The 15723-nt window shown below is 41.1% G+C and overlaps 1 protein-coding gene across 3 annotated transcripts in view; it reads left to right on the top strand.

Moving 5' to 3' along the window:
• The first annotated feature begins 2145 nt into the window (after window positions 1–2145).
• PRDM5 (PR/SET domain 5) overlaps window positions 2146–15723 on the top strand; it is a 59176-nt gene continuing 45598 nt past the window's right edge. For all 3 annotated transcript variants that reach the window (XR_010027939.1, XM_063158024.1, XM_063158023.1), the window contains exons 1-3: window positions 2146–2334; window positions 6517–6600; window positions 13383–13505. Coding sequence is in view for 2 of the 3 variants with exons in the window: in XM_063158024.1 (XP_063014094.1) it covers window positions 2242–2334; window positions 6517–6600; window positions 13383–13505 (300 nt within the window). In the remaining variant the exon portion in view is untranslated. The remainder of the gene's footprint in view (window positions 2335–6516; window positions 6601–13382; window positions 13506–15723) is intronic.

Genomic DNA, 15723 nt, shown 5'->3' with positions numbered 1-15723 from the left:
GTTGTGAGTTTGTGATCAATGTCACAAAGCCAGTACACCATGAAAGGAAAGACTGGTGACAGTTTTGTCCAGTGCTACAACATGTTTTTCCTAATTTGATTAAACAGCATAAGACACAGGTAATGGCCTTCCATATTGGAGTAATAATGGCTGAAATTTAAAAAGTAAAACAGTTATTCTTGTGTACTGAAAGAGCTTAAAACCAAGACACAAATGCATCCAAACTATAATATTACCTTTAACTTCCCATAGAAGAAATCTTTTAAGGCTCAGAATGAAGACCCCCCAGATTTTTTTTTCTCTTCTGAAGCGAAAAATACTGATGCCTTCGTAAAATGCAAAATTATTTTAGAATATTCATGGCCTTTGGAAAAGGTCAGAGACAGGGAAAATGATGCTAGCATTTTAACCTGATATATATTAAGAAAGACTAGCATCCAATCAAGGAAGTGTTCTGGTCTCCAGAAATATTAAGTGTGTTCAATTATGCATGGAGAAGCTTTAGAGCTAATGTTAATTGAAAGAATAGTTAAATTTTGCTCTTAGTCATAAAACTGAAGCAATTGCCCCAGGCAACTTATTTCCTCTCAGTTCAATTTATTGTTTTTGAGATGGTAGAGTTCTTACTTACACAGATTTACATGCTCCATTTCTATTACTAAATTAGTAGCCAGTGTCCAGGCTATCAGTGAAGGTGTGAAATCTGTGGGTCTGCTGCAGTTTTATTCCTAAAATTATTCTTTCAACCATGTTGTTAGAGCCTTTCCTCCTTTTTTCTTGTCAAATTAAGGGCCTCATGAAATTTACTAGAGCATTTGCTCATATATTGAATATAATGAAGTATTATATAAATTTCTCTGTATAGACATGTGTGTTGGTGGAAATATACATCACATTTGTAAGACATTTATGATAGCTAAACTACGACACTGCTAAGTACAAAAAGCCATTGTGTGCAAATAGATAAGGGAACAAAAATAGTCAAAGTGAGTTTCATTTTCAGCTAGACCTGATTTTTTAAATTTAATTTTTGCCTTAATGTCCACCTATGGATGGGCAGGAATCCAACTGATCCAAAGCACTTTATGATGATTTGATCCCTGGCATGTGGTATCTAAAATTCAGGATATTTGTTTCATTCCTTCCAAACGACACTGACACAGAACTTTCCTAACACTTTGCTGGAAAACTATGAGCTTTTAATATTTAACTTCTACTGTTTATACATCTGTTAACGTAAAAAGACGTAGAGAGAAAAGAGCTTGTTACGTTCCAGTGATTTAATTATTATCATTACCAGCACAATTTTAAAATATGTCTATAAATGGTTCTTTTCCCCTTTTCTTCCTTTTCCTTCTGCTTGCCTCACATGCCTTCGTACTTATTTTTAATTCCTTAATCAGATATGATTACATATTCCTTTTCTAGCTACAAATCCCTATTCTAGCTACACCACCACTTCAGTTTAGAGAGCAACAATGAGTATGGCGTGAGTAAAAATCCCCAAGAAAGCTATTCAGCCTTCTAGAAAGTCAATGTATATTGTACATATATATATAATGTGTATTTATAATATATATTGTGCATATATATAACGTGTACTTATAATGTATATTGCAGTTTTGAGAAAGAGTACTGGTGTGATGCTAGCAACCCGTGGAAGTCGAACATTTCCTCCCTGTTCGACTACACTGTGCGTAGTTTTAGTCAGAAAAACATGCCTTTGCTGGGTATGTCGTAAGAATATACAGAAATATACAGAATGTTTGTTTATTTTTTTTTTAGACAAAAAACGTCACGTTTGCGCGTTCGCGAGGATGCCCGATTTCTGCCTTTAGATCCGCGCTCCCTCAAAACCAGCCGCCGAAAGGGAAGGATTACTTGGTTTAGGGACGAAGCTGCCTTCGCGCACTGGTGGAACAGGAAAAAAGAGGGGGGACAAACCCGGGCTGGGGGACAAACCCTCACGGGACCCCGCCGTCCCCTCACGGCCCCGCCATCCCCTCACAGCGCCGCCGCTGCCCCGCCGGGCGCGCGCGCCCCCTGCGGCCGCCCCGCCCCGCCCCGCGGCGCGCGCTGGCCCCTCCCCTCCGGAGCCGGGGGAGCCCCCGCATCCAGCCCCTCTTCCTGCCCCCCTCTCCCGGACTCCCGCTCGCCGCTCCCGGTGGGATGGAAGTCCCCCCGTAAAAGCCTCTTCCTTCTCCCCGGTAGCAGGCGGCCGGGCCCGTGTTCGGTGCAAAAATGCTGGGCATGTACGTGCCGGATAGGTTCGCCCTGAAGTCGTCCCGGGTGCAGGACGGGATGGGGCTCTACACGGCCCGCAGAGTGAAGAAGGTGGGTGATGGCGGGGGAACGGCCTGGCCCGGCCCGGCGGGGAGAGGCTGCCACGTATCACCGGGGAGTTGGGCGGCTCTCCCGCCCCTCTGTCCCGCTCCAAGTTCGCCTGAGCTGCGCTGTGCCCGCCCGGGCTCCCTTCGCTCACGGGAGGCGCCGCCCGCCCGCTCCCCCTTCCCGGTACACGGAGCCTCCCGGGGCGCGGGGGCCGGCGGAGGGTTTGCTCTGAGGAATTTTATGTCCCCCATTTTGTGATTTATTTATTTATTTTATTTTATTTTTTTGTTAAAAAATCTTGGTTTGTGCGCCTGGCACAGTTTTGAGGGCAGAGCTCTCCCGGGCGGGACCGCCTCCGTGAGGGTCCGGCTCTGAGGGCAGGGCGGCCGCCCGGGGTTCTCGGGCTCCCGTCACCTCCCTCACGGCTCTCCGGGCTCGCTCGGCCGGACCGTGCTTTAATTCCTTTTTTCGGCGTAATGAAGCCGGGCCCCTGAACCATGTCATTCAGCTGAACCCAGTCTCGTACTCCAACCAGGTGATGCCTCTTCACACTTCATAATTGAAAGTATCTTGATCGTGTGAAATTCCAGCTGCGACTGTCCAGGCGGCTTGTTAGGACACATAAAGGCATAGCAAAACTATGAACCCTTCATTAGTATACACTTTTCTGTGTTTTGTATGTTTCGACTTCCATCTTTGTCCTCGTTTCGGCTCTGATTTTTTTCCTAATTTTTTACTGGTTTCATCTACAGGACTTGGACTCGATGGGGTGGAAGTCTCACATTTTTAAGGTGTCCCTGGGTGTTAAGGGGACCGTGAGGGAACAATTTTATTTCGTTTGGTTTAATTCTTTAAAACTTTTCTACTGAGGTTCTGAAGTTTCATTTCAAAACTTTTTGGGTTCACACAGCAAGGAAGGTTGTACACTATTAGCATTTGTTAATTTCTGGACTCTGAAATAGAATGAAATAGAATGAAACTCATGGGAATTAGTATCCGCAATTCAGGGCTGGGGGTCAGAGCTTCTGTCCTTTACACTGTTGACAACTGAACCATTAGAGCTGCTTGCTGGGACAAATAAAGCGTTTTCCTGCCTAAATTATTCCACCTTACTTAGGAACTTCATACAGGCAAAGCGTGTGGGGTCAGAGCCGTGCAACCACTTAGAAAAAGTGTTGCTAATGCGGTGCGTACTTCATGAGGACTGCAGAAGGCAGAGGCAGCTGCAGTAGGATCTGTTTGTGTTAGGAGTGTCTGGTGACGGTGTCTGTCACAGACCTGTCCTTTGGCACGGAGTCCTCTGTGCTGTGCAAAGCCCTGCTCTGAAGAACAGGCAGAGGAACCAAGTCTTGAGTTGCTCTGTGGTTTATTAAAACATACTCCTAAAATTTGTTGGGACCTAAGTCCCGTGTTCTTTGTTGGGAGAAGGGTGGATGTGTAAATAGCACAGGTGGTACACTGGACACCAGTACATGGAGCCAGACTCCATGTTGCTCTTTTCCATGGAAAGAGAATTCACACCTGAATTGCTCTCAGCTTGTTCCCCTGTCTAGTAATGAGGCAGAAGTACCACACTTTGTGGCTGTGATTAACAGCAGCTTATAGGTGTTAAAATTAATTCCATGGAGTTTTGGGATTGGGAGGAGGTGTTGAATGTGACACTTTATTGTGAAGTAAAACCTAAGTTGCTAAGTATTAAATATTGCACTGTTTTGTCTCTGTTGCTGCCACACAATTGCAGTTGTCTGAACTGAAAGTAAAAAAAAAAAAAAATTGGATGATCTTATAATCAGAAATATATTGCAGTACCAACTGCAGTAATTGCAGTACCAACTCTCCAAGTGTTGTGGAGGCCTCTGAAAATTCTGCTATTAGCAAAGTTTTGGTAATAATACATTCTGAACTGCTGCTGCCTTCCATCTGCTTGTGCACCTTTAGGCGTGGGGGGCTTTCAAGATTTTGTTTGTAATCATAAAAGGTGCAAACTTTGTTTTGTTGCCTTAACAAAGCTGTGATTGCCGAGTACCTTCTGTTTTCCGTGAGCTGGCCCCAGGCTGCAGAGCACCCACACCATGAAGCTCTCAGTGTAATCATCAGAGAGCCATTGCATTTCTCAGTGTTTTGCTGCAACTGGAAGATTAGTCACTGCTGCTTTTTTGAAAGCAGCTGTTGAAAATAACCTTTTCAACGCTGGAAAAATGTGCTTTTCTGTACTGAATCATTTCTCCGCCTTCAGACTGTGTTGGGTGCTCGCTTTTATTGAGCTGAGGGGAAGTTGAAGTCTTGAGTGTGTTTTTGATTAATGTATGTTGGCATATAACAACATGTCTATTAACCAGAGATATTGTGGGTATGTGTGTGTGTGTGTATATATATCTATGTGAAGAAAATGGTCTGAAAAGCTAAACAAATAATTGCACTTATCCCCATGGACCAAGACATCAGGTTTTGGTTACTCCCCAGATTTGAGAAGCCATAAAAAGCGCTCAGAAATCTGCATCACCTGCAGCTTTTGTTTTATTTACTCTGTGTTCAGAGGTGGATGTGTTGCTTTTGCCATTGTTCTGAGCTTCCAGAAGGATTTGAACATTGCAGTGGAGATTTGCTGGTTTGGAGCGCTGAGGTGGGAATGGTGTGTGGAGTTTGCAGTTCTGAGCTGTTGCTGTGCTTCAGCGATGGGTGACATTGGCCCTGTGGGTGCTGTACACATACAGCTGTATTTGCCCATTTCCACCTTCCTTGCCCATGAGGTGAGAGAAGGAGGAAGTTTCAGCCTGAGTATTGAATCCCAAGATTTGAAAAACTGGCAGGGCAAGAACTCTGACATTATTTATCAGCAGCATGATGCAGGCTGGTGTGGAAATCGATGAGAGGTAAGGCTATGAAGCCCCAGAGTGCCACTTTTTACTGCCACTGCCCCTGTCTGGCTCCTTTCTTGCTCTGGGCTCCAGTTGCTGACTTGTGCTGTTCTTGTGCTTTTACCTTTTGCTTTGCTGTTCCTTGTGGTGAAAAGTTCTTTGTGCACATTTAAAAATTTGTCCCTCAGTTCTGTTGCCTCATTCTGCAATGTCAGTTTCCTTTTCCTTTGTTTATTACCAGTTCAGGTTTAATTTTAAATACAAGTTGTTTGTTTGTCTAAAAAAAAATTGATTTTCTGTTTCCAAGAGGAACAGTCCTGGATGCTTTCCATTCCACTTTTTTTCTTTACCTGTAGGCAATGTGTAAAAACTAAGCAAGAAGGAAAGCATGTAGCAGGCTGTTGCTGGGAATATGCAATGTGCCTGGAGGAAGGGATAAATGGACAAGATCGATACTTTTTTTTTAAACCAAAATACTGTTGCTTTTAAAAGAAACACCAAAGTTGCTTTTCTGTCTACACTTAAAATCTCTAATGCTTGAAAGGATAAGCATTTCTGGATGTGAATGCTGCCTGGAGGAGCGCAGCATCCTGCATGGCAGGTTTTAGGGCCTGTCCCTGTGTGTGGGGGGAGGTTGGGCCTGTGGGAGAAGAAAGTCCTATTTAATTGTTTTGCCCTGCTGCCTCTGTGACGTGTGTGCAGGAAAAAACCCCTGATGCCAAATACTTTTGGAAGAACACATCAATGGATGCTTTCACAGCGGGTGTTATGACTAGCAGGTGGTAGGACATTTTAATTTTGTTTATGAAGGCTCAAATTAATTCATAAGTACGTGCATACTCCCTTACAATTTCAAACAAATCTCTCTGTATGATCAAGCCCTCAGTTATTCAGTCTTTTGATTTGTGGCACTTCAAAAAGTAGCGTTGCAAATAATTTCACAAATAAATCTAATGTAAACTTGGTGCGTGCCAAGTTCTTTGTTTTAGTTGGATGCCTATTGCAAGGTGCTTCCTGAAAATTTTGTAAGAAATATAAGAAATTTGACTTGTAGATTTCAGTCTTATTTAAAATAAAGAAAAATCCTGCTTCCCAAAGGAGAAATAAGCATGCAGAAGGTAGATATGGTTTTATGAGGTTCTTCAAAGTATGTGAAGAATGGGAATGAGCTTCAAGTTGAACCGTCAAGGATGTGCACCTTCTTGGCAATAAAGGAAAACTCTCCTGTTTGAGGCTAAAAATTACTCCTCTGCTGCAGTTTGGTGATTGACTTGGCTTTTTCTTTTTTCCTCCTACTGATTCTTGTTCTTTTATAATTTTCCCTCAGGGTGAAAAGTTTGGCCCCTTTGCAGGGGAGAAGCGAATGCCGCAGGAGCTGGATGAGAACACAGACTGCAGGCTCATGTGGGAAGTGAGTAAAGTGAATTCATTGCACCCAGTGTTCTCAGAGTTAGGTTTTATTGTAACAAATCCTTTCTATTTTGTGTCATAGTTTAAAGATCCTGTAGTGAGATTTGGTACTTTTAAATTATGCTGCCTGGGTGGAGGAGGATTGACTTCCTTAAAGCTAAAGAAAAAACAAATGATGGTTTCTAATCAATGAAGTGTGAAAAAACATCAAGTCAAGCCTAATATGAATATAATAACACTGTGAAAAATCATTAAAACATGTGAAAATAATTAGAAAAATTAATTTGAATTGGGAAGCAGATTGTAAGTTACAGAGATACTGATTTATGCTAATCAGCAGGTACCAGCTTATGGCTTCTTTCTGCTGTAATATGAAACATTTCCTTGTGTGACACTTGTGTTGGGATTTGGATCAAACTGCATGAGCAAAGTTTTAAAATTTGAGCAGTTTTTAATGCAATGAGTAGGTGTGAGGCCTGTAGCAAAATAGAAGCCTGGTGCGGTGGGCAGGCATTTCACTGTGGAACAGCAGTTTATGCACTAGGTCTTGTCCGTGGGTACATAACCCATCCTAGCTCCTGTTGTACCTCTGTGTGCCAGGAGTAAAACCTGAGTTCAGTTGAGGAGATTACACTGACTGAAAAATACTGGCAATAACAACATTTCCAACTTGCTAAAAACGCCTTCTTTCTTTTGCCTCTGTTCTGTCTTTGTAATCTTTATTTACTGCTCTAGTTCTTTGAGCAGAATTTATTTTTTCTTTTTGTTCTTTTTTTCCTTTTTTTTTTCCTCAGCCAAGCAGTTTCTATTGAATGCACATTTAGTCCTCTTTTGCACTGAGGAGAAGACTCATTTCTTACTTTTTTTACCTTTCTGTGATTAGAGGTGGAAGGACTGTTTACTGCATGGTATAGAAAAACTTATGTTTGACATCTGGCATAAAGCACTATCAGTGCATTTAGCACAAAATACAGGTTTATTTGAAAAATCTCTGGCATTAACATCACTGAGCAGCTTATGAAGAGAGCAGAGTGTTGATGCAGCCTTAGCAGAGCTATGCCCTAGAAAGATGTGAGAATGCTCAAAGCCCATCTCTTTTAACCCAAACTCAGTATTAATATTGTGAGTGGTGACATATTCCTAGGTGAGTGCTCACTCCAGCTTCTGAAGCTGTTTTCTCCCTTTCTTTTGTCGATTTCAGTCTAGGGGTGGGCTCCAGATGCCCTTTCCCAGAGAAGAGGTGTGGACAATTCATTCCCTTTTGGGTTGTGTGCTCAGAGGAAGCAGTTTGATCCTCTTTGTTCCCAGCTGGAAGCAGAGCAATGCAGTGTGCATTTATTGCAGGTGTTTGCTGAGCACAGGACATGTGGGTGTGCCCTGGCTCACTTGGCCCTGCCTGATGTGTCTGCAGGTTGTTTTAAATCAGTCAAATGCTTGTGCTACGACAAGGTTTTCAGAAGAGACAGCGGGTACATGACAGCAGCGAGAAGGCCTTTGGGTTTGTTGGAAAGCTTTATGATTTTCCAGATTTCTCATTGCTCATACTTAAATAGATTTATCTGTTGCTGCACGACAGGAAAGAAAAGGCAAATAGGTTTATTTATTGGTGACACTAATGTGACCCCGTTGACAGCAAATCAGAAAATGAGGTTTTTATGAGCTGTTTTAGAATCATTTCATAATATCTTACTGTAACCTAGTTTTGAGAGCCTTGAAAAGATTCCTGCATACCAAATTTTATGACTTCCTGAATGTTTTAAACCAAGTTGTTCATGTTTACTGAAGTTGATCTGAACGTGAGCTTTATAATATAATTTAAATCATGCTGGGAGTAGTCTGAAGTTGAAAATTGAGACCAGGGAATGCAGAAAGTAAGGCTTGGACAGCTCAAGTAGATGGTTATTCCAGAGCCTGTGGGAAGCACGCACAGAAACTGGCCAAGTTTGTGTGTAGTCAGCTGTACCAAAGATATTAAAAATAATTAATTTGAAGGCTATTGGTGGGAGGCACACTAAAGCCTGACTTCACAGTCTGATGGCCATCAAAAAAAAATGTTTACAGAGAGAACACCTTCAGAAAGAAGTCTCAAGCAGTGGAGGCTTTTTGTAAGTCAAGGGAAAAAATTGGGTGTTAGTGCAACATTTCTCTCCTTGGCATGTGATGCCTGGGATCCAGGCTTCAATTTTATGGAATATTTTGCTGTGAGGAAGTTTGCCACATGCATTTCTAGTTGTGCAGAGTAGTGCTCTGTGATGTGGTCTGTTCTGATCCAGCCATTCCCTTTTCTCCGAGACCAGCATTGTGAGTTGGCATCTCTAAAGCATCGTGTTGAGATGGAATTGTATGCATTGTTTTCTTCTGGTCTCAGGGAAAACGTGGCACCCAGAACATTTATTGAGCCCAGTGATTTTGTTCAGTAAAATACTGAAGATGTTAGTTTCTGTTTAAATATAGCAGAATGCCATTACTCTGTCTGTAACGTGCATAGTTGTGAAGAAATCAAAGGTTTATACTTGCTCATTCAACAGATTCCTGGGAAGTGGAAGATTCCAGTGGGTGGGAAGCATCCTTGATCTTGCTGTTATCTTTGTAAGGAGCTACAGACTGAAATGTTGTACTTATGAGTGGTGGGAAAGGGGAAAAAAAACCCTCAAACAAGCCTGTGGTAACCATTTAGTTAAGAGTGCTAATAAAAAGCCAAGAAAATGCCCAAATGGCTTTGTGCTTTATATTTCTTTTTGGTAAGAAAACACCTCTGTGTTATCCCTCAGCTCTCTAAATGTGCTGGTGAAGGACACAGCTTGTTGCTGGTGATGCATTGAGAGTTTTGTTCTTACACCTTGGTTAAATACTTCTTTGTGTGTATTAGTAAACTTGGCATAGCAGCTTTGAACAGTGTTTGCTGGAGAAGCAAGTGCTTAAAGGCAAGCAGGAAATAATCTTCAGGTTAGAAGTTCACAGAGGTTTTTGCTCTGGAGGCTCAGATGTGCCTTTGTGAAGGGAAGATATCAGTTCATTTATGCATGTTCAGTTCCTTTTCTTCATTATCCTTAACCAAGAAAGGGGAATTCATTTCACTCCTACTGGATTGTGGCAGGCATGCACTTCTGGTGATGACTTTGGCAAATGTTGAAACAGGGAGCGCTGGAAAGATTTGGTCCTTCTTCAAATACTCTGACATTCCATGAAGAAATGTTGGTCAGGGTTGGATGGAACATAATACACCATGTAATGCTGAATGTTACATATTTCAGGTTGGGTTTCTGTCTATCTGCCAGGATCATGTTTTCTTCATTGTTATACTGAAACCAAAGAGATCAGAAAACAGTCTTTCAATGGAAGCCAATGTTTGTGTTTATTTATATAAGGAAATGAAATGAACTTACATTTCTACTGCTTCACTTGCATCACTTTTGCTGTGACAGTTGTTTTCAGTTAAATAAGCCTGCCTGAAAACTGGTGAAGGCAACAGAAAATCTGCTATCGGCTGCAGCCAGCTTCAGATCAGAGCTGTGGTGTTTAGGATTGAGGTATAAGAAGTCAAGCACATTAAGCTTGTGTTTTGTGACTTTTTTTTTCCTTCTTTCTTTGATATCTTGCCTATAAAATGTGCTTCTGGCTTAGGAAGGCTCTTACACACAAGTCATTAAGTAAAATTATGTCCACAGATTAATGATAAAATAAATCTTAATTAGGTGAATTCTGTGTTTGCTGTCAAGGTGAATGTAAAACCATAAATCTAATTCTGAACAATATAGTCTTGAATTTTTCTGTGTGTAGACTACCTTCCCAGTGATTGTTCCTCAAATATTGTTCATATTGAAAACTGTTGGCTTTTAAATGTTTTTGGCTGAATCTTTTTTAATTTTCAGAAATGCTTTTGTTTTTCTCATTTCTTAAATGATCTGGGCTTTTACACAAATCAGAAATTGGTGCACTATCTCAGCTGCAAGTCTACATCCCAGATTTTCAATTTTAGTAAGTTATTCTCTAATGGGATAGATAGATGTCCAGAGTATTTACTAAGGTCATAATCAGCTCTGTTAAGACTTGCTTTAGTCATCTTTTGCCATGTTAAATGTATGGCTTTATATTAATTTTAGTGACTTTTGGAGCAGGCCCATTACTGATCTCTTGGTTTGTGTGATGAGAAGGATCTATGCCTGAAAGTAGCTGAGTGTTAACCTCCCATCTTCAGTTATGGGATGTGTTTGAGATGCTGGAAAGCACGTGCTGCTCGGCTCAGGTGTTTGCATTCCAGTCTGAGCTTACTCTAGAAGATCACACACAGGAGAGAGGGAGATTTGGGTGTCATTCCAGGGAAAGGGAAGTTCAGTCCTGCCCCTGAAAGCTCCACAATTTTCAGGAGTTTGGGAGTGAACCTCCTCTACCCTTCTGTCCCTGGCAGGATCAGGTGATGTCAGGCACCACAAGGAGCTTCATTACCATGGAAAACTTGCTGTGTGTTTTGGCTGAAGGAAAATGTCACGGGCTGTCTCTGTCCTAGACTTCTTACTGAGCAAGCAAATCAGCAGTTGCTGCCTCAGGTTTCTTTTGCTGGAGTTATTTTAAATGTCTCCAGCAATGTTAAAATGTGAGTTTCCCCTCTGCAGTGAGCTCTGTGATGGTCTGAACTCAGGATGCAGAAGTATTGGATCTAGCTGTTTTATGCTGCAGCAATAAAGGTCATGTTTTCAGCTAATCCAAAAAGAAGCAGTGCAGAAACCAGTACTTTCCTCTACATGATTGTTTGATGAACATAGATTTTTTGATTTAGAAACGTTTAGGAAATTGTTTCCAGAAAGCAGCTTAGATGTTATTTAGGCCTGTGTAGGGTTTCATATGGGGAGCTTATACATTGACCAGGGACACATCTTCTCCTGATCTCTTCTGTTCCTGAATTTTTCTGGTGCTTGTTAATGTGGCATCATTCAAACTGTCCTGATTGGCTTTGGGGTGGAACCTCACGCTGTGTGGTGACAGTGAATGTCCTGTGTTTCCTGTTACATTTGGCTGAATTAGTTCAGTGACACCTTGTGTGTTGATTCTCAAGAAAAGGTAGTTCTTGGGCACCTCAGTTTGTGGTACATGGTGTGGATGTGTGTATCCATTTTAGGTGCTAGTTTTAAGTGCTAGGTTTGGGGTCCTCTGCCATCAGTTCATTTAGGAATCTTCTGTTGATGCATCCAGGAAAGGACTGGTTCATGTCACCAGTCTAGTCCACGCAAAGTGCAGTGATTTTGCACTTTTTCTTGATTTCTCATGCTCACATCTGTATATTCAATGCAGCATTATTTCTTTATGAGGTGAAAGAAGCAGTGGAAAATACAGAATGTTTTTAAGGGATTTATTGTATTCCTTTATCGATAGTTTCCTTATGTGTTAAAGCTCTGCTTCGTGTTTGGCATCTCTCTGTGGATTGGCAGAGACTCTGGAAGCATAACTGAGATGACTGCGATTCACTGAAGCAAATATAAGTTATATAATTTAAGGATCAAGCCAATAAAGAAAAACTGATGAAAAGTTAGGTAGTGTAATGTATAGTTTTTATATTAGGACCTGGATTGCTTCTCATTCCAACTGAAAATCTGATGGAAGCCTTTCTAGGATCTACATGGTGGGCTCCTGTAACTTGTGCTTTGGTAGCTAAAGCACCAAGCCTCTGTAGAGCTGGGTGATTATTACAATATCCCAGAATAGTTTGGGTTGGAAAGCACCCCAAAGAGCATCCAGTTCCAGCCCCCCTGCCAGGGACAGGGATGCCACTCATTAGATCAGGTTGCTCAGGGCCCCATCCCATCTGGCCTTGAACACTCCCGGGGTTGGGACATGCAGGGCCTCTCTGGCAAACCGTTAGTGCTTAGTGTCAGATAATATTGTTTCCAGATGCATTTCAATGTGTAGGTTTGACACTTTTCACTGTGGTTAATCCATGTGCTGGAAAGTAAGAGCTTTTAAAGTTTGAATGTTGGCACCTTTTCATGATGTGTCCTTTTTCCTTCAGAAGAGCAGTAATGAGTTTTGAAGATCCTTATTTGTTTGCAGAACTACAGTAATTCTTTTTTTGCTTAATCTGAGAACAACGTGCTGTCACCAGCTATTATTGTAATGGAATACAGTTTTTGTCTTTTTAGTGATACCCTAAATGTTTAGGTAATTGAAGCAGTCATACTGAAGAAATATGATATTGCATTCTATTAGAAACAAATATAGCAAGAATGTGAGCAATTTATATACAAAGCCACGAAGACAATCTAATTTTGATCTTACATAGCCAAATTCCCTAGCTCTTAGGAAATACCTGCCCTGGATACTCCTTGTTGACAGATGGAAAATAAAATCCATTCATTATATAAATAAATCACATGGAACAATAGTGTGGCTGTATGACCTTTTTGCATGGCTCTCTGTTGTCTGGATCAGTGGAGATTCAAGTGATGTGTTATTTAAAATGAAACAAAAGGGGTTTTTTGGCAGTGACAGATGTATTTGTACAGCAGTATGTCTTTGTGTTTTGAGGGGGAAGAATGACTTAGTTAATATTAAGTTTTTATTTCTGTTATCTTCCTTTTTTCACTGTAAGCTGGAATTCTGTCAAAATTGTAGAAATCATATGAATTATATGGATCTGTAATGGTAGCCAAAAGGTCTTGATATGGAGATGGATATATCTTGTGTGCCCAATTCTTTTTCTAAAGTGTTTTTTTCACTGAATGGACAAAGCCTGGACATATTTGGTTTTTAGTTTTAATTTTGCTCAGGGATTTGTTTGGAATGTTTCAGGTTCGTGGGAGCAAAGGCGAGGTGCTTTATATCCTGGATGCCAGCAACCCTCGCCATTCAAACTGGCTGCGCTTTGTCCACGAGGCCCCATCCCAGGAACAGAAGAACCTGGCAGCCATCCAGGTAAATTTGGTGGATTTCTACCATTTGATTCCTGTTGCTCATTTACTAATTGGATTTCCTCTTTGGCCTTCATGTCTTGTAATAAAATTGCAAGATCTGAGCAAAGTAGCAAACTGCTTTTCCCTTTCTGCCTTTGTTTTTAGATGAGAGCTCTTCTGCTTAAGGTAATAGCACAAATAAGAGTGGTAGGGTGAAAGACCAGAAAAGTCCTTGGAATCTGATGCTATTTGAAAGGCATAAGTATTATAATTATTTAGAGACCTGTGTGTGTTTCATGCCAAACTTGGATATATGGGCTTATTTGTGTGTAAACCAGAATAATGCATTTATCATTGTTGTTCAATAAAATTAGTAATATCATATAATATAGGTAACATATTATATAGTTAATTATGGAAGAGTGACAGGCTTGAAAGGAGGTATGGTGCTGAAAATATTTAAGTAGAAAATAGATAATTGAACAATCTTAATTGTCTGATAGGATGATCATATAGTGCCTGAGGATAAATTAATAAAAAAAAGTTAGTTTTCTTGTCTTTGCTGTTGATCTGAGTTTATCCAGCTTATTTTTTCATTTTTATAGTTGTCATTTGCAGCACTCTCTGGTAATGAGTTCCACTGCTTTAATTATGTTGAAATATCCTTCTGTTTTTCTTCTAGACACTCCCTAATTTCACTTGATTTCCTAGTTCTGGTATAACAGTGAATAGTTACTTTATTTTTCTGTGCCATCTTTGATTTTATGGAACTCTATATCCTTTCACTTCTATTTGACAGTTCTCTCAAGCTGGAGAATCTTACTCTGTTTAATTGCTCATTTTTGGAAGTGTTCTGTGACTTTACAGGATAACACAGAGACAGGGACACCTTTCCATCCAGCTGTTGTTCTTTTGGAGATTATTAAAGAAATTAGCTATCTGTTTTTGTTTTTTTTTTTTTTTTTTAACAGGACAGTTTCACAGTAAATTAATTTCCACTCCCACATAAATAAGAATTACATGACTCTGCATTTTTTTTTCTCAAAATGTATGCTTTACAAAATGTTGTTTCAGGTCAACTTAAGGTATTTGCTGATGTAAGCCAAACTGGAAAACAGTCAGGAAAAGGAGAATTATTTATCAGCATTTCTTAAAATGACTGTTCTGCTTTTTCATAATGAGATGACTTTCTTCCCCCAGGATTAGCCTGTGTGTCCCTGACAAAATAATTATAGTTTATTTTGAGGCCAGACAAAAAAATTTGGTGTTTCTATGCCAAGAAAGCAGAAGTTGGTTTCTGATGAAATTCGTTATCCTCCTTATGGTAGCAGACATGAGGGGCTCTCATGCAGGAGGTGTGATTGGCACCTCATCAGTGCACAGTCATTGGCAGCAAAGGCAAAGTGAGGCTCACAGCAGAGAGCAGTGGGAACAATTCATGTTCATTATGATCTTGCCAGTAAATGACCTGAACTTCTGAATAGAACTTTTAATGGAATATCCAGTGCATACCAGTGGGTTTCTTTATAAGGAAAATGATAGAAACGAATAAAAATTTGCCAAATTATCTCACAGGGTTTTTTAGGACTTTAAAGCCTATCCTAATCCACAGTGTTCAGATGGAAAAATATTCTAGCCTTCACTGGGAGCTGTTACTGAAAACTGGAGCATGGAGAAATGCCAGGATTGCTGTAGTAGTTTAGCCTTGTGTTCTGTTCAGTGTCACATTTGTGTCTCCTAGGTTTTCTGCCTTGCCATGCAATGTAACACCATAGGAATAGATCAGGAGAAAGAGCTGAGGCTTCTGGATCTTGGGGCTGTGTGTGGTTCAGGTGCTGTATTTTAGATGAGGTATGATCTGAAATCTGGGCTCTGTGTGGGGATGTGTGAAGTTATCTCCGTGCATTTCCTGCATTGCAGTTTCTGCCCTCAGACACTGCCTGTGTTGGTGTTACCTCTGCCAGACTTGACATCCTGGAGCTGCGGGGAAGGACTGGGAAAGGCAGTGTGCTTGTTGGGAGAGGTAGCCAGGGAGAGCTGGCACAACAGGTAGGCTGAAGAGATGGTTTGCTGCCAGGAAATCAGATACAGAGGGAAATCAGCTAACACTCTGAGGGCACAGAGGCAAAGTGGGTAAGGATTAGGAAGGCTGGGATGCAGCCAGCTGTTCTGGCTCTGAAGGGTGGAAAAGCCCTACACTCCCTGAGGTAACACAAGACTGTGCCGCTTCCTCCTCCTGT

Source organism: Melospiza melodia, chromosome 5 (genome assembly GCF_035770615.1).
Source record: "Melospiza melodia melodia isolate bMelMel2 chromosome 5, bMelMel2.pri, whole genome shotgun sequence".
Taxonomy (NCBI): Eukaryota; Metazoa; Chordata; class Aves; order Passeriformes; family Passerellidae; genus Melospiza; species Melospiza melodia.
The sequence above is the reverse complement of the archived record's forward strand: the minus strand, read 5'-3'. Positions and strand labels throughout refer to the sequence as shown.